This window comes from Equus quagga, chromosome 11, assembly GCF_021613505.1.
Source record: "Equus quagga isolate Etosha38 chromosome 11, UCLA_HA_Equagga_1.0, whole genome shotgun sequence".
NCBI lineage: Eukaryota > Metazoa > Chordata > Mammalia > Perissodactyla > Equidae > Equus > Equus quagga.
The window spans coordinates 49,833,139-49,859,459 of record NC_060277.1 but is presented as its reverse complement, the minus strand read 5'-3'; the positions used below and the strand labels follow the sequence as shown (position 1 = coordinate 49,859,459).

At 40.4% G+C, this 26,321-nt stretch overlaps 1 protein-coding gene across 4 annotated transcripts in view; it reads left to right on the top strand.

Moving 5' to 3' along the window:
- SH3BGRL2 (SH3 domain binding glutamate rich protein like 2) overlaps positions 1-26,321 on the top strand; it is a 68,630-nt gene that overhangs the window by 29,667 nt on the left and 12,642 nt on the right. For all 4 annotated transcript variants that reach the window (XM_046676480.1, XM_046676478.1, XM_046676481.1 and 1 more), the window contains exon 2: positions 5,134-5,319. In XM_046676480.1, coding sequence (XP_046532436.1) covers positions 5,134-5,319 — 186 coding nt within the window. The remainder of the gene's footprint in view (positions 1-5,133; positions 5,320-26,321) is intronic.

Here is a 26,321-nt window from a genome sequence, read left to right as displayed (position 1 = left end):
GATGCTAAATGCTGTGGTGGAAAATGAAGCATTGAAGGGGAGTGGGGGATTCTAGGGGCGTGGGTAAAAATGTAGAATCAGGCCGTCAGGGAAGGCTCACCGACAAAGGGAACTGGGAGCCGGAAATGAAGCTCTCTGATCTAGCCCAGGCTTGGCGAGTCCTTTAGGCTTTGGGAACCATACAGCCTCTTGCAGCTGCTCAGCGCTGCTGTTGCAGGGCGAAGGCGGGTGTGGAGAGTATGTAAATGCTGGGTGTGGCTGTATTCCAGTACAACTTTATTTATGGACACTGAAATTTGCATTTCATATCATTTTTACATGTCATGAAATTCTATTGTTCTTTTGATTTTTTTCCCAACTGTTTAAAACTATAAAGACTAGTTTTGGCTGTGTGCCATACAGACAGTGAGTGGGCGAGGTTCAGCCTGTGGGCCATAGTTTGCTCTCCTGGATCGAGCCCAGGAGACTTAGCGGTGTCTGTTCCCTTTAATTGCTTTGGATGGTGTGTAATGGTGGATCTTTGGATGATAAGGTGAAATGCAACTTTCAAGCTTTTGTAGATATCTTCCTGTTTAGGTTTGACAACTTCGTTGTTGCTTTGCAAAGAAAATAATGAAAATTCAGCTGTTTATCCAGTGACAAATATTCTCTTCACGTGTATGAAATTTGTGTCTTATGGCTTTTATTTTTAGGCTCTGCTGTGCGCTAACAGCGTTTATTTTCAATCCATCATACTACAATATTTCTGGAGACATTTTTGTAGCAATTAAGAACTTTACCGAGTAGCATTGCGTTTGAATGCAAGCTATAGAAAACTTGGTAAAGCACTCAACTAATTAGGGGTCTATTTGTCTGTTTGTCAGAAAGGTTTAGAGTACGCTGCACAAGACTAGTGTGGCAGCTGTGAAGTGTCCTCGAGGCCCCGGCTAGTGTCATTCTGCTTGAGCATCCTTAGCGTGTGGTGTTTGCTTTCACATTTGCGGGGTGGTTTCTGCACCGCCAGGCCCCCTGTCTGCGTTTCTGCAGGGGAGAAGGGAGGAAGTGCAAAATGCGCTTTGTCTTGTCATTTGTAAAGTGGAACCTTCCCAAGGAGCGTCTTCCGTGTATCTCCCGGCCAGGCCTCTGTCGTGTGATCACCCCTAGCTACAGAGGAGTTTGGGTAAACAAGTTTTTGTAGCTGAGCACATTGCGTTCCTAAACAAAACCAGGCTTCTGTCATTAAGAAAGAAAAAGAGATTGGCTCCCGGGTAAATAACTAGCCTTCTGCCATAGCTTCTAAGCATGTTTGGAAAAAAACCAAACTGCATGAATTATAGGCACCTTCCTCTCATGGCTAAATGAACATGGGTGAAGGCAGCGATTCTTGTCCTGCAAGTTACTTCTTCTCTTCCGTGTGCTCCCCAAATTTCTTTTGATATTGACTGTAAGGTGCGTGTTGTTTCAGGACAGTTGAAACACGGGGAGGATAGAGTTCTTTGTGTCAAGGAAATGACGGAGTATGTTATTGCTATCTGAGCGCCGGGTTTGTGCCAGCACATCAAGTGGCCTCGACGGCTTCCTCTTGCCACGTGGGAAGCCTTTCTGTTACCTGGGCCCGACTTCTCCCATGTCCCTGCCTCCTGCACTAGGCTGTCCCTGCCCCTCAGGCCTGGGCCCCACCGTTCCAGGCCACATTCACCTTGGCAGATGGATCTTAAAAACAGAGTGACTTGTCTTCCTTCCTGATGCTGCTGTCACAAACATGCACTTGAAAACTTCCTTCTCTATGTTAAATTTCTCCCTGTTGTTTATTTGGGTGATTTGCTGTAGTATTAGTTATTTTCCTAGCTCGTTTTTTCTTTTCTTTTTCATCATCTGGCCTTTCTTACAAGTGTGAGGAAACATGGAGGCCAGCGTGTGACGGAGCCGCCTGGCTCCTGCTCCGTGGCCCTGAGAGGCCTGGTTTGTGCAGAGCTCTCCCGTCTCTGTGGCGCCACCACTGCTCCCCGCAGGCTGTGCTCCAGCAAGCTCGCTTTCTCTCAAAATAAATTTATTCTGTTTCATCTTTTGAATATTGACACATTCATGCTTTTCAAACAAGTTTTCAGTTTACACATGTAGGAGTGAAAACTCTTGCTCCCACTTGTCCCTGTCACCAGGTCCCACTCCCCACCACCTGGTAACCACTTTTGTTGGTTTCTTACAGTCTTCGAGTTGTTCTAAAAAATGAAAATACAAGCAAATACAAATGTGTTCCTATTTTTCTCCTTTTTTCCCCGAAAAGAGTGCCTACTCTGTACAGTTTCTTTTTCACTTACTAATATATCTTACCGACCTTTTCATAGCAGTGTTAACAGTACAGAGGGAATTTCTCCGTTTTTCTTTTTAAGTTGCATAGTATTAAAGTGATCTCTGTACCAAACTTGGTCATGCCTCCCCTGCGTCCCTCTTAAAATAGAGGTGGAATTACTTACAATTTACTCCTTGCACTCCTGTCGTCATCAGCATTGTTAGTAAGGAGCTATCCTCTGCTTCATGAGCATTGTTACTGTAGAATCGTGCATTTGAATTTTTTAAAAATAATAACAGCAGCTATTTTTTTCTAGTTTTATTGAGATATAATTGACATATAACATCGTGTAAGTTTAAGGTGTACAACATAAGGATTTGTTATATGTGTATACTGTGAATGATTACTGCAATAAGTTTAGTTAACATCTATCACCTCACACCATTTGAATTTAAATATTCTTCGATACAGCTTTCACCTATTGGCTGTAAGAAGGGAGGGGTGTTGACACAGGGACACTTTCAAACCTTGCTAATGGGAATGTACATCGATGTGGCCTTGTTGAAAAGCAGTTCAGCTTGGGTCCTTCAGGAGCCTGGAAAACACCTCCACCCTTTGACTTGGGTTTCATTAGAGGGCTTTGTCCTAAAGCAGTATTGAGAGACACAGTCAAAGATTTATGAATAAAGATGTTCACAACATGATGTTATTCCTAGTGGTGAAAACAACAAGGATGCTAAATATCTAACAACAGAGTAACAGTTAACTGCACCTGCTAGAATGGCCAGGAAAATATTAAAATTCATGCTTTTGAAAAATTTTTAATGACAGGGGACAGTACTCATGATATATTGTTGAGTGAAAGGGGCAAGATGCATCTATTTTTACTGAGAGTGATCCTGTGAAAGGAAAGACCAGTCAAGCTGTAGAGGGCTACAGTGCAGCAATAAATGCTGCGTGTGTGTGTGTGTGCGTATGTGTGTGTGTCTCTGTATAGGGCAGGGGGGTCAGGGAGTAAAGAAACTGCCTGTCTTCGATGTATCCTAGCACTGAGAGAACGTGTGAGTTTTTAAGTGCCCACATTCTGGGGTGGTGGTGGATGTTATATGTATATACGTGATATGGAAAACCAGGGTTTGACTGTGTATCAGTGTCAATTTTGATCTCTCCCATGAACATTTGAAATGTGCTGGATATGTCGAGCTCCACACCAACATTAAATCCAGACCTTTTCCTCTAGATTTTCTCAGTGGTTGTCTGTAGTAGGAGAGGAGGGAACTTTTTGTTTGTTTGTTTTATAATTTCCAGACTTTTAAGAATGCAAACACATTGCTTTAGTAGCCAGAGGAGCTGGATTATGCACGTTGTGCTGTGCTAAGAAGTGTGGATGTTCTTCCAAGGGTGGTGTGGACCCACCAAAGAAGGATTTTAAGTAGGAGAATGACACAGTTGTCTTGACAAGAACACACACTAGAACCTTGATCAAAGTAGGTGACACTTTTGATCTCAGGGATAATAAAATCTACCTTGTAGCGTTGTAAGGGGGAAATTCAGTAGGATGGACGATCCTTTTTTGCAAGCTGAAGTTACAAAATAACGTAACTATATTCTGAAATTGTCAATGAGGAAAAAAGTTAACTTTTTCAGACAGGAGAAATGGCTTAATTGAAGAAAGTGAGATAATGTCATTATCAATTTGGATTTATAACCATACAGTAATTCTCTCATTTTCTCTCATTGAGCTTAAAGATGTCCTATCTTGCCAGCTTTTTGTTTCTGTCCAGACTAACTACGCCATCTTGTTAGTCATTCATAAACTTCAACCCAGTGATCAGAATCTCTTTCTTTGTTCATGGCGTATGACAGATTTCGACCTCAGAGACACATGCCATTGAGGCTTTTAGGGGGAGTTGGGCGGGGGAATTGCTGGGGGCGCTCAGTGTGTGAAAGTTCGTTTTGCAAGCATTTTATCATTTGTGATGAGAGGTCTTTCTGGCTGCTTGACCTCTCAAAATGATTCTTTCATTTGGTCATTATAAAATGTACTTCACTGCTTACATTCATTCTTTACGCAGATTTCCCAGAATTATTTAGAAAAAGCAAGCTGGTTTTCTCATGTTTTACATGCTGTGTTTAAGATACTGAATATTGGCGTCCCATCTAAATTAGTTACTACCTACCTCAAATTAAGAAGGCTGGTAGCGTTCCGAAAGCCTGCGGGCGTTTGCAGCTCTTCAAGCACACAGCTGACCCCTAGTGACTGAAGAGGGAACTTGGAAGAGCAGAGAACAGGAGGGATGAGACAGAGTCAGGGCGAGGCGGTGCAGCTGTTCGCCCTCTCCTTAGAGGTGGAGGACATTTTCTCCTGTGAATTGGTGAAAGGATGCTTTCATGACAGTGGCTACAGCTGTGGAATATCTGAAAGAGGCTGCTGAGGGGAATGAAAATGCTGCTGCTCCCAGGAATCAAAGAAATGTTGACATCTCTGATGGGCCATGTGTACGTGGTTTTTAAGTGGTTTTGGCAGAGGGAGCTTTTGTGACTGTAGACGTCAGTTTCTGAGGGTGAAGGGGGCCCCCCGAGAACTAAGTGGACCTCTCACCTCATCCAGAGTCTGTTCCTTCCAGGCAGTCTGCGTTGTGCCCCCAAGTTCTGGGGAGTCCAGGTGAAGAAACAGCTGTGTCAGGACTTGCTTAGATCTCTGCTGGATGTGCAGTGAGTGGGCAGTGCGTGGCGCCTGTGGGTGGCCTGCTTTTTGTGTCAGTGACCTCTGACAACGAGAAAGCAAATCCAGTTCAATTTGGAAATGTGTACATATTGTTTCAGATGAGCCTTTCTGTTTACTTCTCTTCTTCTCTCTTTAGATAAAGAAGAAGCAACAGGATGTGGTTAGATTTCTGGAAGCCAACAAGATAGAGTTTGAGGAGGTGGATATCACAATGTCAGAAGAACAGAGGCAATGGATGTACAAGAACATCCCCCCGGAAAAGAAGCCCGCTCAGGGCAACCCTCTGCCACCTCAGATATTTAATGGTGACCGCTACTGTGGAGTAAGTGCACATTTGTCATCACACTGTTTCTTTTCATGGCTCAAATCACAGTCACCTAGAGTCCTGGTGGGGTTTTTGCCATGAGGCTGGTGACCTCTTCATCCCGTGCCTGTTCAGGTCCACAGATCTAACAGAGGGTGAAGTCAAGAGGGGACATGAGTCCAGGTCACAGACTATGTGGATGTGAGCGCATGCGTGTCTGTCAGTCTTCCTGTCTCTCTGCTTTGGAAAGGGAGTGGGGAGGGAAGCTGTGTGTGTGTGTTTAGGGTGTTCTAAATTTTAAAGCATATTTTTTGATTAACACATTTTGAGGAGGCAGAGTAGAAGGGGTAATTATGCTAGAATCTTTTTCTCTATATGGTATAAAAAACTGCTAATAGCTGATTATAAACAAGAATTTCATTTTTTTAATGATAATAAGCCAGATGGATCATTCTGAGCATCTAAAATATATTAGTTGCCTTCCTGCTATATGAAGCATGTGGGAAGATAAAGTCACTTTTGTCTGATTATTTATTTTCCTTCTCACTCTTTAGGTTAAGAAAAACAAATTGAGGGGCCGGCCTGGTAGCACATGGTTAAGTTTGTGTGCTCCGCTTCAGCAGCCCGGGGTTCACAGGTTCGGATCCTGGGCGCAGACCTAGCACCACTCATCAGGCCATGCTGAGGTGGCGTCCTACATAAAAAGAAAATAGAGGAAGATGGGCATAGATGTTAGCTCAGGGCCAAGCTTCCTCACACACACAAATAAATAAATAGAGAAACTTCTTTCCAATGAGTAAGTTAGGATTTGCTTTTGCCACAGCTCTGTCTAAGTTGGTGTTTATTTTGGGACCTGGACTCCAGTTCTTTAAGGATGGCCTGGAGAAGGAGAAGGGGCTACAGCGCTGGGGTGTGTGAGATGAAATGAATAGCTAGGCTGTCATTAGAGTGGAGGAAAGGGATCACAGAGTGCTTTTGGCAGCTTGAGAGGAAATGCTTCCCTTCCTCTATGTATGAGGGAGAATGAGTTGTTGGATCATAAGGCCAAAGAGATTGTGCAGAGACCTTACGTCCAGTGTCGTGAGGAGAATCCTGAACATGGCGCTAGACATAGGTTTGAGCTCCATACACCTTCATGTTGGCTGGGATGCCTTTGGAAAATCACTTACCTCTTTAAGCCTCAATTTTCTCATCTTTAAGCAAGGGATGATATCATCTGTCTTACTTCATGGGATTATTTGTGACTGTTTCTAAAGTATTTTGGGGGTAGATTGTTATATAAAAGTAAAGGTGGTTATTTTTGTGGATTTTTTTATGTCATGATCTCATATTTTATTAGGGGAGTATGTGGAAACCAAGGGTGTATCCCATTCGTGATCACAGGCTGTAGAAGATACACTCTTGTGCCGGTAGACAAAATGAGGTAACAGTTGAAAATGTTTGTAAACTGTGCAGTTCAAAATAAAGTAAAGGTGTGAGTCAAATAGCACTAGCAGGCTTAAAACAAAAATCCAGCAGTTTTCCATTGCTCAGGCTTTGCAGGTATGAAGATGCCTTTATTCTGGTCTTATTGTTGAGTGGTAGTTTGGCTGGGTATAGAATTCTGGGGTGGAAGGAATCTTGATGGTATTGCTTCGTCATCATCCAGTTTCCAGTACTGCAGCTGAGAAGTCTAATGCCATTTTTCTTGATCTTTTCTATGTTTTCATCAGTTTCTTCTGTGCAAGTTTTAAAGATCTCTCATTCATATGTGTGTCCTAACATTTTTTGGTAAATTACCATGATGTAAGCTGCTTTTCATTCACTGTGCTCAGTGCTCATTAGGTCCTTATAATCTAAAAATTGTGTGATTGAATTATCAAATATGTTTATATTATTTTCTTTGAAAATTTTCTCCCTGCTTTCTTCCGTGTGCTCTCTCTCTGTAGTACCTATTAGTTTGAATATTGGACTTCTTATTTTTTTTGTATTGTCCACTTCTCTAACTTTTTGTTGTACTTTCTGGGAGATTTCTTTAACTTAGCTCTGAATCTTTTCATTCAATTTCTTTATGTCATCTTTTTTTTTCCTCCTTTCTGATTTTTTTCTTTTAATAATCTTGTGCTTTTATGAGATGAATGCAAGATCTTAGCTCAATGGAGGTATTAAATATGATTTCTTTGAAGTTGTCTTCTTTTACCAGTATTGTCCCTGTTTCCACTAATTTCCGTTTTTTTACTTTGTTTATTTTGATCTTTCCTTCCAAGTGTGGTGGGCTTTCCTCGGTTGTCTGGTGATCCTTGTCTTGTTTATTTAAGAGGTGAGGCACTACAAAGCAACTTAGAAGCTGTGTGTGCCCATACAGGCTTGAAGGCTCGTTTCCCAGTGGGCTTTGCTGTGGGATGACAGGGTAGCCTGCTAGTTTCTCGTTACTGATACTGCTAGCAGTATCTGTAGGTCTTTTCTCAGGTGATGGTTTAATTTTTCCAGAGAATGACCCTTTATTCTCTTGCATTGGGAATATCAGCCTGGGTGCTGGAGTTCTGGCCCTGTGGGTGCGAGAACTGGAGGGTCTTACTCTGTCATGCACATTTTCACTTTGTGTCCCTGTTCTCACTCCTACTCCCTTCAACGCTGGTGTTTATCAGTTTGTTGCTTCCCAGAGGTCATGTCTATGAACAGTGTACCTTCCAGCTCCTTTAGGGAGAGCAAGGTAACCTGGAGTCCAGCTGCTGTTCATGTAGGCTTGTGAACGGTCTCTGTTGTCTGCCTTTGCCCACTCACCCCACCTTCACAAGAGCCGGTGCCTCCAGGTCCTCGTGTTTTCTGGGTGCCCTGCAGCTTGTTTCTTGTTGATGCTGCCTCTGCAGACACTGAGGTTTGACCGTCCTTTGCCATGTAACGTCCCTCATTGTTTTCTGCCCACTTTCTGTATATGTTGTGGTTCAGGGCTGTAGATGTCTCCTAGTTTTATAAAAAGAAAGAAATGGAGTTTCTGGTTTTATAAAAAAATCCTTATTGTTTTGTTAACTTTCAAGAGAAAGTAAGTAGAGACATCCTTGCTCTATCATGATGAAAGCAGAAGTCTTCAGAGCCCTTTGAATAGGGGAATGTACTGGATGAATGAAAGAATGTAATGTTGTGAAAAAAAGTTAATCCGGTCTTATTTCCACCTCTTTATGACTTTCTAAATCTCTATATATCTTTGCCCTGTGGAGTCTATGGAAATTTTTCAGATAGACTGTCTGGGAGCTGGCTAGAGGCTTACATATTGATTAAACTGTGCTAGATAAATGGCATCTTCTCTGCTAGAGTGGGGTTAGTCCCCTGGGGATGGTGACAGTCGTGCTGGTGTGTGCACTCTCGAGTCTGTTCTGGCAGGAGTGTTGAAGACAGTATCTGCTCTTATCAAGGTCAAGTAAATTCAACTTTGACAAAAGCAAAAGCATTAGAGGGCAACTAACCATGGCCTCATTCCTTTCACCTGCTCCTCTGCATCTTGCTGTCTTTACCCAGTGCTAGTTCATGAGTGGCCTTATCTGGTTGGATATAAGCTGTGGAAACCTGCCACATTGCAACTGACAGGATCCAGGAAGCATGAAGATTCTCCTATTTCCTGGAATTGCTTGGAAACTTATTACTATATTTTAAACTGGAAGCGCTAGGCATGTGAGACATAAACAGCTGCTAAACTACGTGGTAAGCAGTGTGGACAATTGTCTTCTCTGTCTCCCTTAGCATTTGAAGATCCTGCCTATTGGGAGGAATTCCCCCACTGAATGGAAGCTCCCTGGCATGCCCAGTCAGAGTCGCCGTGCCCCTGCCCCCGCCGCCCCCCGCCTGTAGAATTTTAACATTGAGGGGATGATGCAGAAACACACGATCAGTTGGAGGTGGCAGTAAGTGTCCGGGGGTGATGGCACCAGGCATAGCTGTGGCTGGTGTCCTAATGACAGCCTGGGGTCTGGCCTGGGTGTGTTCTTGTCTACCCAGACACAGAAAGTCCTCCTCTTTTCTGAACTTGTCCTTCAGCTTTAATGTGGATTCTGTGAGCTCCCCACTAGACCTCCATAAATTCCTTTCCTTTTAAGTTGCCAGTGTCCATTTCAGGTGTCTGTAGTCAAGAACCCAAATGGGCACAGACTGGTTGTCCTTGTGGTATCCCTGGCACGTCTTACCATGAACAAGATTCTTCTCTGGAAATGGGGTCCGAAAGGAAAACATCCCAACACCTAGGCTTTTCTGATGGGTTTTACAGTCTGCTTTGGATTTTAGAAAGCCCTTTAGACCTGTCCTTGTGTTCAAGGTTTAAAGTTTATTCTTTCTCTCTGGACCTGGCATGTGTGGAATACCAGAAATGAAAATGCACACATCTCCACAAAAGGAAAATATTTACTCCCTTTTGATTTCTTTCCTCCCTCCCTATTCAGCAAAAAAGTGATTTGGATTTCTTTATATATTTTTCTTGTTTTCTATTAAAAAGTTTTTATTGTGATAAAAACACGTATTATAAAATTTACTGTCTTAACCACTTTTAAATGTACAATTCAGTAGTGTGACACCTATTCACACTGTTGTCAAGCGCATCTCCAGAGCTTTTTCATCTTGCGGAATTGAACTCTGTACCCATTAAACAGCTCCTGTTTGTCCCCTCTCCCCAGGCCCTGAGAACTATCATCCTTCTTTCTGAATTTGAGTACTCTGGATACCTCATAGAAGTGGAGTCACGCAGTACTTGTCCTTCTGTGAGTGGCTTATTCGCTTAGCATAATGTCCTCAGGGTTCCTTCATGTAGTATGTCTTAGTCCATTAAAGCTGCTGTAATGAAATACCACAGATTAGGGAGGCTTACAGACAACAGAAGTTTATTTCTCACAGTTCTGGAGGCTGGAAGTCCGAGATCAGGGTGCCAGCACGGGCAGGTTCTGGCGAGAGCCCTCTTCTGGCTGCAGACTGCCACCTTTCTGCGGTGTCCTCGAGTGGTGGAAGAGGCAGCCGAGCTCTCTCACGCCCCTTTATGAGGGCGTTAATCTCATCCGTGAGGGCTCTGCTCTCATAACTTAACCACCTCCCGAAAGCCTTTGGGCGTCAGGACTTTAGCCTGTGAGTTTTGATGGGATGCAAACATTCAGCCTGTAGCATTGAAGCATGTGACGAGATTTCCTTCCTTTTTAAGGCTTCCATTGCGTTAATATAGCGCGTTTTGTTTATCCATTCATGTGTCAATGGATGATGGGTTGTTTCCACCTCTTGCTATTGTGAATAGCGCTGCTATGAACATGGGTTTGCAAATATCGCTTCAAGATCCTGCTTTCAACTTCTTTGGCTATAAAGATAGAGGTGGGATTGCTACATCGTATGGTCGTTCTGTTTAAATTTCTTGGGGAACCTCTGTACTGTTTTTCGCAGTGGTTGCACCATCTTACAGTCCCACCAACAGTACGCAAGGGTTCCAACCTCTCCACATCCCCACCAACACTTATTTTTTGTGTTTTGTTTTGAGAGTAGCTATCCTAATGGGTGTGAGGTGATGTCTCACTGTGGTTTTGATTTGCATTTCTCTGGTGATTAGTGATTTTGAGCATCTCACATGCTTGTTGTCCATTTGTCTATCATGTTTGGAGAAATGTCTATTCAAGTTCTTTGCCCATTTTTTAATCAGGTTATTTCATTTTTTGTTTTTGAGTTGTGAGAGTTCTTTGTATAGTCTGGATATTAACTGCTTATCAGTTACCTAATTTGCAAATATTTTCTCCCATTCTTAGGTTGTTGCCTGTCACTCTGTTGGTTGTATGCTTTGGTGAAGAAGTTTTTAAGTTTGTTGGAATCCTGTTTGTCTATTTTTGCTTCTGTTGCCTGTACTTTTGGATTCATAGCCAAGAAATCAGTTCTTGCCAAATACAGTGTCAAGAAGCTTTTCTCCTATGCTTTCTTCTAGGAGTTTTTTAGTTTTGGGTCTTATGTTTAGGTCTTTAATTTATTTTTAGTTAATTTTTGTATCTGGTGCAAGATAAGGGTGTGACTTCATTCTTTTGCATGTGGATATCTGGTTTTCCTAGCATCATTTGTTGAAGACACTGTCCTTTCCCCATTGAGCGGTCTTAGCACCTTTGTTGTAGGTCATTTGACCATAGATGTAAGGGTTTGTTTTTTGGGGGGGGACTTTCTGTTGGTCTGTGTGTCTGTCTTTATGCCAGTACTACACTGTTTTGATTACTGTAGCTTTGTAATATGTTTTGAAACCAGGAAGTGTGAGCCCTCCACCTTTGTCCTTTTTCAAATTTGTTTTGGTTATTTGGGGTTCCTTGAGATTCTGTATGAATTTTAGGATGATTTTTTTTTCTGTTTATGCAAAAAATGCCATTGAGATTTTGATAGGAATTGTATTGAATCTTTAGATGGCTTTGGGTAGCTATTGACATCTTAGCAATATTAAGTCTTTCAGTCCATGAACATGGGATGTCTATTTATTTGTGTCTCCAATCATTTCTTTCAGCAATGCTTTGTAGCTTTTAGTGTACAAGTCTTTTACCAGCTTGGTTAGGTTTATTCCAAAGTATTTTATTCTTTTTGGTACTATTGTAAATAGATTATTTTCTTAATTTCCTTTTCCAATTGTTCATTATTAGTGCATAGAAACACAAGTGATTTTTATATGTTGTTTTTTTGTCTTGCAACTTGTCTGAATTAATTTATTAATTCTTTTATTTTTTAAAAAATACTGGTAGACAGAATTGAGAATGCAGTCAAGTTTCATTTGCCTGGGGTCACATTAACCAGTTTGTGGATTAACCATCAAGAGGGAAAAAAACAGTGACGAGTTGGTGCAGGTTTGGCCAAGGCTAACAGTTGGGCCTTGGGTGAAGGTGGGGAGAGAGATGGACTGAGGTGGCACATGTGGCTGGAGTTACTCATGTAAAGCCCCGCCTTATTAATGAAGAGAAAACAGCTCAGTTGAGAGAGAGATGGCAGACTATTTTATTTTTAGTTGACTTTTCATCTGTTTTTTTAATTGAGTTCATAATAGTTTACATCAATGTGAGATTTCAGTTGTACATTATTTCTTGTCTGTCACCATGTAAGTGCATGCCTTCACCCCCCTGTGCCCACCATTCATGCTTCCCCTGGTAACCACTGAACTGTTTTCTTTGTCCGTGGGTTCATTCATATTCCACATGTGAGTGAAATCATATGGTGTTTTCCTTTCTCAGTCTGGCTTATTTCGCTTAGCATAATTCCCTCTAGGTCCTTCCATGTTGTTTCAAATGGGATGAATTTGTGTTTTTTTATGGCTGAGTAGTATTCCATTGTATATGTATACCACATCTTCTTTATCCAATCATCAGTCGCTGGGCACTTGGATTGCTTCCATGTCTTGGCTATTGTGAATAGTGCTACAGTGACATAGGGGTGCATATGTTACTTTGGATTGTTGATTTCAAATTGTTTGGGTAGATACCCAGTAGTGGGATAACTGGGTCGAATGATAATTGTATTTTTAGTTTTTTGAGGAATCTCCATACTGTTTTCCCTAGTGTCTGCACTAGTTTGCAATTGCACCAGCAGTGTATGAGGGTTCCCTTTTTTCCACACCCTCTCCAACATTTGTTATTTTTAGTCTTAGTGATTATAGCCATTTTAACAGGCGTAAGGTGGTATCTTAGTGTATTTTTGATTTGCATTTCCCTGATGATTAGTGATGTTGAACATCTTTTCATGTGTTTATTGGCCATCTGTAGATCTTCTTTGGAAAAAAGTCTATCCATATCCTCTGCCCATTTTTTGTTTGGGCTGTTTGCTTTTTTATTGTTCAGTTGTGTGAGTTCCTTATATGTTATGGAGATTAACTCCTTGTCAGATGTGTGATTTTCAAATATATTCTCCCAGTTGGTGGGTTGTCTCTTTGTTTTGATTCTAGTTTCTTTTGCTTTGCAGAAGCTCTTTAGTCTGATGAACTCCCACTTTTTTTTTTTTTTTTCCTTTTGTTTTCCTTGTCTGAGAAGACATGGTATTTGAAAAGATCCTTTTTAGTTTGACGTCAAACAGTGTACTACCTATATTATCTTCCAGGAGTTTTATGGTTTCAGGACTTATCTTCAAGTCTTTGATCCATTTTGAGTTTATGTTTGTGTATGACATGAAATAATGGTCTACCTTCATTCTTTTGCGTGCCACTGTCCAGTTTTCCCAACACCACTTATTGAAGAGACTGTCTCTTCTCCATTGTATGTTCTTGGCACCTTTTTGAAGATTAGCTGTCCGTAGATGTGTGGTTTTATTTCTGGGCTTTCAGTTCTGCTCCATTGATCTGAGTGTCTGTTTTGTACCAGTACCATGCTGTTTTGATCACTATGGCTTTGTAGTACATTTTGAAGTCAGGGATTGTGATACTTCCAGCTTTGTTCTTTTTCTCAGTTTGCTTTAGCCATTTGGGGTCTTTGGTTGCCCCATATGAATTTTGGGATTCTTTGTTCTATTTCAGTGAAGAATGTCCTTGGGATTCTGATTAGGATTGCATTGAATCTGTAGATTGCTTTGGGTAGTATGGACCTTTTAACTATGTTTATTCTTCCAATCCATGTGTATGGAATCTCTTTGCATCTCTTTATTTCATTATCAATTTGTTTTAGTAATGTCTTATAGTTTTTGTTATATAAGTCCTTCACCTCTTTGGTTAAATTTATTTGTAGGTACTTTATTCTTTTAGTTGTAACTGTAAATGGAATTGTATTCTCTTTTTGTAAGTTCATTATTGGAGTGTAGAAAAGCAGCTGATTTTTGTAAGTTGATTTTGGACCATGCAACTTTATTGTAGTTGTTAATTACTTCTATTAGTTTTCCGATAAATTCTTTGGCGTTTTCTATATATAAGATCACGTAATCTGCAAACAGTGTTTCACTTCTTCACTCCCTATTTGGATTCCTTTTATTTTCTTCTCTAGCTTAATTGCTCTGGCCAAAACCTCCAGTACTATGTTGAATAAGAGTGGTGAGAGTGGGCACCTTGTCTTGTTCCTGTTCTCAGGGGGATGGCGTTCAGTTTTTGCCCATTGAGTATGATGTTTGCTGTGGGTTTGTCATATATGGGCTTTATTATGTTGAAGTAATTTCCTTCTATCCTCATTTTGTTAAGAGTTTTTATCATAAATGGCTGTTGGATCTTATTGAATGCTTTCTCTGCATCTATTGAGATGATCATGTGGTTTTTATTCCTCAATTTGTTGATGTGGTGTATCACGTTGATTGATTTGCGGATGTTGAACGATCCCTGTGTCCCGGGTATAAATCCCACTTGATCATGATGTACGATCTTTTTGATGTATTGCTGAATTTGGGTTGCCAGAATTTTGTTGAGGATTTTTGCATCTATGTTCATCAGCAATATTGGCCTGTAGTTTTCCTTCTTTGTATTGTCCTTGTCAGGCTTTGGTATCAGAGTGATGTTGGCCTCGTAGAATGTGTTAGGAAGTGTTCCGTCTTCCCTAATTTTTTGGAATAGATTGAGAAGGATAGGTATTAAATCCTCTGTGAATGTTTGGTAGAATTCCCCAGGGAAGCTGTCTGGTCCTAAGGTTTTATTCTTTGGTGATGCTTTTGATTACTGTTTCAATCTCTTGGCTTGTGATTGGTCTATTCAGATTGTCCGTTTCTTCTTGATTCAGCTTTGGGAGGTTGTAAGAGTCTAACAGTTTATCCATTTCCTCTAGATTATCCATTTTGTTGGCACATAGCTTTTCATAGTATTCTCTTATAATCCGTTGTGTTTCTGTGGTCTCCATTGTTATTTCTCCTCTTTCATTTCTAATTTTGTTTATCTGAGCTCTCTCTCTTTTGTTCTTTGTAAGTCTGGCTAGGAGTTTGTCAATTTTATTTATCTTCTCAAAAAACCAGCTTTTGTTTCATTGATCCTTTCTATTGCCTTTTTTGTTTCAATTGCATTTATTTCTGCTCTGATTTTTTTTTTTTTTTTTTTTTTTACTATTTCTCTCCTTCTGCTGACTTTGGGCTTTGGTTGTTCTTCTTTTTCTAATTCAGTTAGGTGTAATTTAAGATTGCTTATTTGGGATTTTTCTTGTTTGTTAAGATGTGCCTGTATTGCAATGAATATCCCTCTTAATACAGCTTTTGCTGCATCCCAAATGAGTTGGTATGGTATGTTATCGTTTTCATTTGTCTCCAGATAATTTTCTGATTTCTCCTTTAATTTCTTCAATGATCCATTGCTTGTTCAGTAGCATGTTGTTTAGTCTCCACATCTTTGTCCCTTTCTCAGCTTTTTTCTTGTAATTAATTTGTAACTTTATAGCATTGTGATTAGAAAAGATGCTTATTATTATTTCAGTCTTAAATTTATTGAGACTTGCCCTGTTTCCCAACATATGGTCTCTCCTTGAGAATGTTCCACGTGCACTTGAGAAGAATGTGTATTGTGTTGTTTTTGGATGGAGTGTTCTATATATGTCTATTAAGTCCAACTGGTTTAGCTTTTCATTTAATTCCACTGTTTCCTTGTTGATTTTCTGTCTGGATGATCTATCCTTTGATGTGAGTGGAGTGTTGAGGTCCCCTACTATTATTGTGTCATTATTAATGTCTTCTTTTAGGTTTGTTAATAGTTACTTTATGAACTCTGGTGCTTCTGTGTTGGATGCATAGATGTTTATAAGTGTTATTTTTTCACGATGGAATTTCCCTTTCATCATTATATACTGCACCTCTTTGTCTCTCTTTACCTGTCTTATCTTGAAGTCTACTTTGTCTGATGTAAGTGTTGCAATACCTGCTTTCTTTTGTTTGCCATTAGCTTGGAGTATTGTCTTCCATCCCTTCACTCTGAGCCTGTGTTTGTCATTGGAGCTGAGATGTGTTTCCTAGAGCCAGCATATTGTTGAGTCTTTTTCTTTAATCCATCTCGCCACTCTGTCTTTTCATTGGAAAATCAATCCATTTACTTTTAGGGTGATTATTATTATTATTATTATTATTATCATTTTTGAGGAAGATTAGCCCTGAGCTAACTACTGCCAATCCTCCTCTTTTTTTTTTATTAAGATTATGATAGTTTACAACCTTGTGAAATTTCAGTTGTACATTATTGTTAGTCATGTTGTGGGTACACCACTTCACCCTTTGTGCCCTCCCCCCACCCCCCCTTTCCTCTGGTAACCACCAATCAGTTCTCTTTGTCTATATGTTAACTTTCACCTATGAGTGGAGTCATACAGAGTTCGTCTTTCTCTGTCTGGCTTATTTCAATCCTCCTCTTTTTGCTGAGGAAGACTGGCCCTGAGCTAACATCCTTGCCCATCTTTCTCTGCTCTATACATGGGACGCCTACCATAGCATGGCTTTTTGCCAAACAGTTCCATGTCCGCACCTGGGATCCGAACTGGCAAACCCCAGGCTGCCGAGAAGCAGAACGTGAGAACTTAACCGCTGCCCCACCAGGCCGGCCCCCAGGGTGATTATTGATGAATGAGGGCTTAATGCTGTCATTTTATCACTTGTTTCCTAGTTTTCCTGCATTTCCTTTGTTTCTCGTCCTGTGTGTTTTGGTCTGCCCATTGAATTATGTAGTTGTTTATGATGTGTTTCTTTGTTTTATTCTTATGTATTATTTGTGTCTCTGTTCTGCTTTTTTGTTTAGTGGTTACCATGAGGTTTGTATTCAGAATCTCATCTATAGGATAGTCCATTTTCTGATGGCCTCTTATTTCCTTAGTCTAAATCAATTCAGTCCCTCTCCTCCTGCCCTCCTAAGTTGTTGTTCTCATATCTTATTCCATCTTGTGTTGTGAGTTTGTGGTTAAACTGACAGGATTATATTTGGTTTTGGTTTTTCCCTTCCCTTTATCTTTAATGCTATACTTGAGTATTTGCTATCCTATTATGATTCTGTCTACTTATTTATCTCCTTACTCTGTATTTTGTGACCCCTTTCTCCTTTTTTTTCCCCCCAGGTATGAGGGCCTTCTTGTGATTCTGTCTACCTATTTATCTCCTTACTCTGTATTTTGTGACCCCTTTCTCCCTTTTTTTGCCCCCCAGGTATGAGGGCCTTCTTGAGGATTTCTTGTAGGGAGCATCTTGTGGCTACAAAGTCCTTTAGTTTTTGTTTGGGAAAGTTTTTATTTCTCCCTCATATCTGAAGGATATTTTTGCTGGATAGAGTGTTCTTGGCTGAAGATTTTTGTCTTTAAAAGATTTGAATATGTCGTTCCATTCTCTCCTAGCTTGTAAGGTTTCTGCAGAGAAATCCACTGAAAGCCTGATAGGGGATCCTTGGTAGGTTATTTTCTTCTGCCTTGCCGTCCTGGGTATTCTTTCTTTGTCATTCATTTTTGCCAGTTTTACTACTATATGCCTTGCAGTAGGTCTTTTTGCATTGACAAATCTAGGAGGTCTGGAAGCCTCTTCCTCACTAATTTCCATCTCTTTCCCTAGGTTTGGAAAGTTCTCTCATATTATTTCTTTGCACATACTTTCTGCTCCATTCTCCTTCTCTTCTCCTTCTTGAATACCTATAATTTGTATATTGCCTTTCCTCATTGAGTCAGATATTTCTCAGAGACTTTTTTCATTTCTTTTTAGTTTTAGTTCTCTCTCCTTCTCTGTCTGGAGCATTTCAGCATGTCTGTCTTTGATTATGCTGATACTCTCCTCTATGATGTTCCCTTGAACAGTTCAGGGAGTCCGTATTTTGTTTTATCTCTTCCATTTTGTCTTCCATCTCTAATATCTCTGATTGATTCTTCTTTATAGTTTCAATGTCTTCAGTGAAGTAGCTCCTCAACTCGTTGAATTGTTTCTCTACGTTCTCTTTTACCTCATTGAGATTTTGATGATAGCTATTTTGAATTCATGGTCATCTAGATTACATATTTCTGTGTCCTCAGTAATGAGTTCTGGGTACTTGTTTTCTCTCTGGTCTTGAGATTTGATGTAGTGTCTGGTATTGCTAGAGCTGGGTTGGGTCTTATGCATTTTGATATTATTTGATTGAAGTTACTGCCTCTTGCCACTGGGTGGGGGTCGAGAGCCACGTATTCTGAGCCCTCTGCTTTCAGCCCAGATCCCAGGCAGTGGAGCGGGCATGCAGCAAGTGGGGGAGGGGCACTGACTCCTGCCTGCTCTCCCTATCTGGTCTCCTGGCATGTTGACTTGATGAGGTCACCCCCTGCTAAAGATTTCACCCCATTAAAGGGCTTCCCTCTAGGCTGCAAGGGCCCTAGGGAGTCCTTGATGTTCCTGTGAATGAGTGTCCCCTCCCCCCATTCCCTCACGGAGACGCCCATGGTGATTGATTGCAGTCTTTAGGGGAGGGAGTGAAGTTCTCTCTTACCCTGTTCCAGCTCTTCTGAGGGGGGCTCCAGCCTCTCCGCCCTCCTTCATATGGCTTCATGTCTCTCTGATGTTTTTGCCTTGTGTTAGGATGTCCTCTGTTGGAGTGTGGATGCCCCTTTTTGTTGTATGTTGCAGGGGAGAGAATCCTGGGCTAGTTCACTTCGCCATGATGCTGACGTGACTCTGATGGCAGACTGCTTTTATGAAAAATAACCTTTTGATCATTTTATATGAGGCAACTTATGGAAGATTATCTGTGTTTTAAAACTATTAAATTATTTTTTTCACACTTTCAGATGATGGTTGTAGAATGTTAAATTTGAACCTAAACATTGGGTTTATTGCAACCAAATAAGGTTACGTTAAAGCTATTGACTCGTTTTGTTTAAGTAATGATTTGGGGGCCAACTATGACTGCTGTTCCCCATTTTACCTTGGTTAATTGGAGCCTGAATGTAGACTAGAGATGGGTTAGACTAATCTTCACGAGGTGCAGATAGGCTAAACGACCAGCAGTGGTTCTTTGTGGCATCTCCTCTCCTTTTCTTTCTTTCCCATGAAAGGAGATAAGGACATGTGGTATCATCTTCTGACCATTGGTGGAGTCTCAGAAACACCCCACAAGAACACCTAAATATGTGTAGTTACATGGTTCCCAAATACAGTGTTTATGTAAGACTTTTGAGAGGATTGTCATGGGATAATATATTTTAAGTGTGTTTGGGAATCTTTTTTGAAGCACGAAGAGCCAAATCCCTTAATTATCAGTTTTACAAATCCCTGATTCATACATAAGATCTTATTTTTTTAAAAAAGGATCATATTTATATATATGTCTCCACACATAAATATAAGAAATGATTGTCAGCCAAAGGTCTCAAAAGAAGTTGTTGGAAAAAGATATTTAAAAGTTTTCATACTCAATTGGTTATCCAACATTATTATTGTTTATTTTTTCCTCAGCACTAAAATGAATATGAAAGTAGAGAGAATTTGAAAAATGAGAATGGGAAAGAAAGGGGGAGTGATCAATTTTACCTTTAAATGAGACTGCAAACATTTGGTCTATACATGTTCTATTTTCTTACAGGTAGATTTAAATTTTTAAAATTACTTTTTTTTTTTTTTTGAGGAAGACCAGCCCTGAGCTATCATCCACTGCCAATCCTCCTCTTTTTGCTGAGGAAGATTGGCCCTGAGCTAACATCTGTGCTCATCTTCCTCTATTTTATATGTGGGACGCCTGCCACAGCATGGCTTGATAAACGGTGTGTAGGTCCATGCCCAGGATCTAAACCCTGGGCTGCCAAAGCAGAGTCGTGAACTTAACTACTATGCCACTGGGCTGGCCCCTAACATCACATTTTTTGATCATACTATATATACCATTTTGTGCTCTGCTTTCTTCTCTAACAACAATAGTTTCCATGTCATATAGACTTATTTTTTAGAGGTTATCTATTATTCCCTTGGGTAGATGATTATTATTAATTGAATCATTCCCCCACTGTGGGCTATTTAGTTTGTTTCCATCCACCTGAAACCATAGTTTGTAACTAGCAAGCTGTTGTGAAGAATGCATTAATTTGAATGTTATTATAGAAATTGCATTCTCATTTTAGTCTATTCCACTCTTCTTCCATTCCTTAGAGTCATCTATCAAACAACAGAAATATTTTGGGGTAAATTGTTATCAAGATATGAAGGGTTATTGTTGGTGGCCCCAGAATCTGGGTTCAAGGTCAAGAAAAACTCATTTGGTGAAATGAAAACTAGTAAAAGTTAAAACAAGATGAGTATCTATTGTGCTGCTGATAAAGCCAGAGTTAGCTTTCGCAGGGCTTGGGAGTGCCCAAAGTTGTAGAATAAAGACTGCCCATCTGCCCAAAGCGGCCATTTGACTTGAAGATAAGTACGTTGCAAAACATAATATGTTTTAATAGAAAAACAGACCCTGATAGATTATGGGGCAGGATGCCCAATTTCCATAAATTTTTAAGATTAAACAAGGCTTCAGAGAAATTTCACATTTGCAGGGGCTGCATCAAAATGTATCCTCCAATCAGGAGTCGGGCCACCTGGTAAATACTTTAAGCTTTGCAGGCCACTTAGTTCTCTGCTGTGTGTTCTTTTTTGTTTGATTTTTGTTTGCTTGTTTTTGTTCTATTGTCTTACCCTTTAAAGACCAATCACAAGTAAAGAAATTGAAACACTAATCAGAAAGTCCCAAGAAAGAAAAATCCATGACCAGATGGCTTCTCTGGTGAAGTCTACTCAACATTCAAAGAAGATTTATTGCCTGTTCTTCTCAGACTTTTCTGAAAAATTGAAGTGGATGGGACACTTCCTAACTCATTGTATGAGGCCAACATTGCTGTGATACCAAAACCAGACAAGGACAGCACAAAAAAGGAAAATCACAGGCCAATATTGTTGATGAACATAGATGCAGACGTCCTCAACAAAATATTAGCAAATGAATTACAACAATACATTAAAAGGATCATACACCAGGATCAAGCGGGATTTATTCCAGAGATGCAGGGATGGTTCAGCATCTGCAAATCAGTCAATGTGATACACCACAGTAACAAAATGAAGAATAAAAATCACATGGTCATCTCAATAAGCAGAAACTCTTGAGAGACTCAAGTGCAGAGAAAGCATTTGACAAGATCCAGCATCCATTTATGATAAGATCTCTCAATAAAATGGGTAGAAGGGGGCCAGCCCCATGGCACAGCAGTTAAGTGTGCACGTTCTGCTTTGGTGGCCCGGGTTTCACAGGTTCGGATCCCAGGTGCGGACATGGTACCGCTTGGCAAGCCATGCTGTGGTAGGCATCCCACATATAAAGTAGAGGAAGATGGGCACGGATGTTAGCTCAGGGCCAGCCTTCCTCAGCAAAAAGAGGAGGATTGGTGGCAGATGTTAGCTCAGGGCTAATCTTCCTCAAAAAAAAAAAAAGGGTAGAGAAGGAAAATACCTCAACATAAGAAAGGCCATGACAAACCCACAACCAAGATCACACTCAATGATGAAAAACTGAAAGCTATTCCTCTGAGAACAAGAACAAAACAAGGATACTCACTCTCACCATTCTTATTCGACATAATACTGGATGTTTTAGCCAGAGCAATTAGGCAAGAAAAAGAAATAAAAGAGATCCAAATAGGAAAGGAAGAAGTAAAACTGTTGCTATTTGTGGATGACATGATTCTATATATAGAAAACCCTAAAGAATTCACTGAAAAACTATTAGAAATAATCAACAAATATAGTAAAGTTGCAGGGTACAAAATCAACATACAAAAATCAGTTGCATATCTATACACTGATGACAGACTAGCAGAAAGAGAAATAAAAAATAGAATCCCATTGACAGTTGCAACAAAAAGAATAAAATACCTAGGAATAAATTTAACCAAGTAGGCAAAAGACCTATACACTGAAATCTGACATTATTGAAAGAAATTGAAGAAGACATAAAGAAATGGTAAGATATTCTATGCTCATGGATTGGAAGAATAAACATAGTTAAAATGTCCATACTACTAAAGCAATCTACAGATTCAGTGCAATCCCAATCAGAATACCAATGACATCTTCACAGAAATAGAAGAAAGAATCCTAAAATTTATATGGAACAACAAAAGACCTTGAATAGCCAGGGGCCTGCCCGGTGGCACAGCAGTTAAGTTCGTGTGCTCCGCTTTGGCAGCCCAGGGTTCATGGGTTTGGATCCCAGGTGCGGACATACGAACTACTTATCAAGTCATGCTGTGTCAGGCGTCCCACATATAAAATAGAGGAAGATGGGCATAGATATTAGCTCAGGGCCAATCTTCCTCAACAAAAAGAGGAGGATTGGTGGCAGATGTTAGCTTATGGCTGGTCTTCCTCAGAAAAAAAAAAGACCCTAAATAGCCAAAGCCATCTTGAGAAAAAAGAGCACAGTTGGAGGTATCACACTCCCTGAATTCAAAATATACTGCAAAGCTATAGTAATCAAAACAGCATGGTACTGGCAGAAAAACAGACACACAGATCAATGGAACAGAATTGAGAACCCAGAAATAAAACTTCTTATCTGTGTACAGCTAATCTTCAACAAAGAAGCCAAGAACATATAATGGAGAAAGGAAAGTCTCCTCACTAAATGGTGTTGGGAAAACTGGACAGCCACGTACAAAAGAAAGTAGACCATTATCTTACACCATATGCAAAAATTAACTCAAAATGGATTAAAGACTTGATAGTAAGACTTGAAACCATAAAACTCCTAAAGAAAATACAGGCAGTATGCTCTTCACTGTTGGTCTTAGCAGTATTTTTTTAATACCATGTCTACTCAGGCAAGGGAAACAAAAGAAAAAATAAGCAAATGGGACTACATCAGACTAAAAAGCTTCTGCAAGGCAAAGGAAACTGTTCGCTTGAAAAGACCAAATGGGAGAATATAGTTGCAAATCATATATCCGACAAGGGGTTAATTTCCAGAATAAGTAAAGAATTCATACAACTCAACAACGGCAAAATGAACAACCCAATCAAAAATGGCAGAGGATATAAACAGACATTTTTCCAAACAAGATATACAGATGGCCAATGGGCACGTGAAGAGATGTTCAGCATCACTAATCATCAGGGAAATGCAAATCAAAACTACAGTGAGATATCACTTGCACCCATAAGTATGGCTGTAATTAACAGGACAAGAAATAACAGGTGTTGGAGAGGATGTGGAGAGAAGGGAACCCTTGTAGACTGCTGGTGGGAATGCAAACTGGTGCAGCCACTATGGAAAACAGTATGGAGCTTTCTCAAAAAATAGAAATACCATATGACCCAGCTCTTCTACTACTGGGTATTTATCCAAAGAACATGAAATGAATAATTCAAAGATTTTATGTACCCCTATGTTCATCACAGCATTATTCCCAATAGCCAAGATGTGGAAGCAACCCAAGTGCCCATTGATGGATGAATGGATAAAGGAGATGTGTCATATGTATACAATGGAATACTACTCAGCCATAAAAAAATGAAATTTTGTCATTTGCAACAACATGGATGGACTTGAGGGTATTATCCTAAGTGAAATAAGTCAGACAGAGAAAGACAAATACTGTATGATCTCACTCATATATGGAAGATAAACACATGGGTAAGGAGAGCCTATTAGTGGTTGTGAGAGGGAAAGGGGTGGGTGGAGGGTTAAGGGGGAAAGGGGCACATATGTACGGTGATGGATGAAAACTAGACTATTGATGGTGAACATGATGCAGTCTGTACAGAAACTGAAATAGAATAATGTACCCTGAAATTTGCACAACATTATAAACCAGTGTGACCTCAATAAGATAAAAAGAAAGAAAGAAAAGAAAATTAAAAAAAAATGGCAACACCATGCCTGGCTCACACGCCCCTGCATAGTTTACTCCTGCTGTGGGCGGTCCATTCACCTTTCCCTTTGCCTCCTTGGCTCCTTAGTGCTCACATCGGAGAAACACAGCATCAGCTGCTTCCGCAGTCTCCTCTGTGAGAATTAAGCGTATCCTCTGGCGGAATGGAGTAGAACATATTGATGGATGGAAATTTTGACCTACGTTGAAGCCTGTCTGCAGTAATTACGTGTTAATAGAACTCTGTTTAGAGGCAATAAGGGAAAAAAAAAAAAAAGGAAAGCTAAAGTCCAAACTTCTCAAGTTATCCACAGGAGGAGATGGATGTTATTATGTGGGGTTAATGGCTGCATCATCTACACGGTACTCAGGGCGAAGTGCTGAGAGTCTCCCCACACCCATCTTCCTCGCCTCAGTACTCAGTTGATGACCAAATCCTGTCATTTTTACCTCCTACTTAATTCTGTCCTCTGAGGAAGATCTCTCTTGCAACATGCACTTCAAACGGGCTTTGTTATTGAGCTGCTCTAATTAACTAGGACTCTGGTTATTACTCCCCCTCCCCCATGCCCAGCAAACCTGTGCTGCGTTACTGCTATTATGACTTTTCTGTTATAGAATTTTTTTCCGTGTCTTTGCCTTCAAGCAGTCTCTGAGTTCCTTGTGCTCACCCTCAGCAGGCTCTGTGGCATATTTGTCTTAGTATCTGGTACTTTTCAGAGTGCTGGGAACAGAGAACATAGCAGAATTGGTTAGATGAACAGGCGAATAGCTACACAGATGTTTTCAGCTGAGCGGGTAGCTGACTCGTTCCAATGGGTCTCGCCTTGTCAAGGTTCTGAGCATTTGCATTCCCTTTTTATTAATAAAAGCCAAAGCCAAATCTCTCAAAAGCAAGTTTGTAGAACCTTCTAAATTTTACAATGAAGTCTATTTGGGAAGTCACCTCTTTTAGAAGCTCACTCATCCCACAGGTAGAATTTTTGTAGGAAACTTTTGATCTGAATTTGAAAATCTGTATTCCAAGTCCTTTGTCTAAAAGATACTTATCTAATCAAGGAGAGTCTTCTCCTTCAGATGTTTCACTGGAAATGATCTCACATGGCGTCCTCCCAGATACTAGGAGAGCAAAGTCAGGTGGAGGAGGGGTGATATAAATTCCTCTTTATCGCTGATTGCGGATCAGCTGTATGCCCAGAAGCATACCAATTTAATTAAATATTCTTTGCAGTTTTATCTCTTCTATATAACCCTGGTTTTTACTCTTCAGTCTATAAATGTTTAATCTCCCATTTTCACCTTACTGCGACGTTTGCCTCAATATTCTACAGTGATGAATCCCCGAGACGTGTCTCTTATAAAAACAATGACTTGTGCTGTGGATATTGACAACCTTCATCCAGACAGTTCCAGGCCACCGCACTTGCATGGTTGGCAGTGTATCTTAACTAATATCCAAGCTGGTGGTTTTCTTTTTGTTAAAATGTTCTCTCTTTCTGAAGTTAGTTAATGAAAAGAAAACAAAACTGTTAAGACACCAAGGCCACGTTAACATCAATGTTATGACAATAAAGCCTGTTGACAAGAGGGTCACAGTGAACAGCCAGTTTCCCTCCACCCATCTCTGTCTGCCACCTCCCCCAGCTTCCCAAAATGTGCCCTCTCCTAGGAGGTTCTGCTCTGTAGTCTCAAGTTATCACCACTCTGTGTTTCGTGTACTAATATCTGTATTCCTTGCTTTTAAAGTTTAGACAGTATTTGTTTTTCTTTGAAAGATGAAAAGTTTGCATTCTTATAGCTTCTCTCATTCCTCTCACATTTTTATTTACACACACAGATGCACACATGTATGCACACACGTACACAGCATTGCTAAAGTTTGTCACATTCTGTTCTGTAACTATATTATATATGTAAATATATATTATATTTATATTGTTATAAATATATAAATACCATTCTCTACAGAATTGTTTAGCTGTGCGAACAGTCATAGAGGAGGCTATATAATTCTGTTTTGCTAAATCCTTGTGGCTTAAAGGATAATGACACAAACGGCAATATCCAACAGATTCTCTTGATTAATTAGCCTTTTCACTTACTCCTCTGGGTATTTCTTAAAATTTTATTACTGAGGCCGGCTCCGTGGCCGAGTTCCACTGCGGTGGCCCAGGGTTCGGATCCTGGGCGCGGACATGGCACCGCTCATCAGGCCACGTTGAGGGGCGTCCCACATCCCACAACTGGAAGGACCTGCAGCTAAGATATACAACTATGTACGGGGCGGGGGGG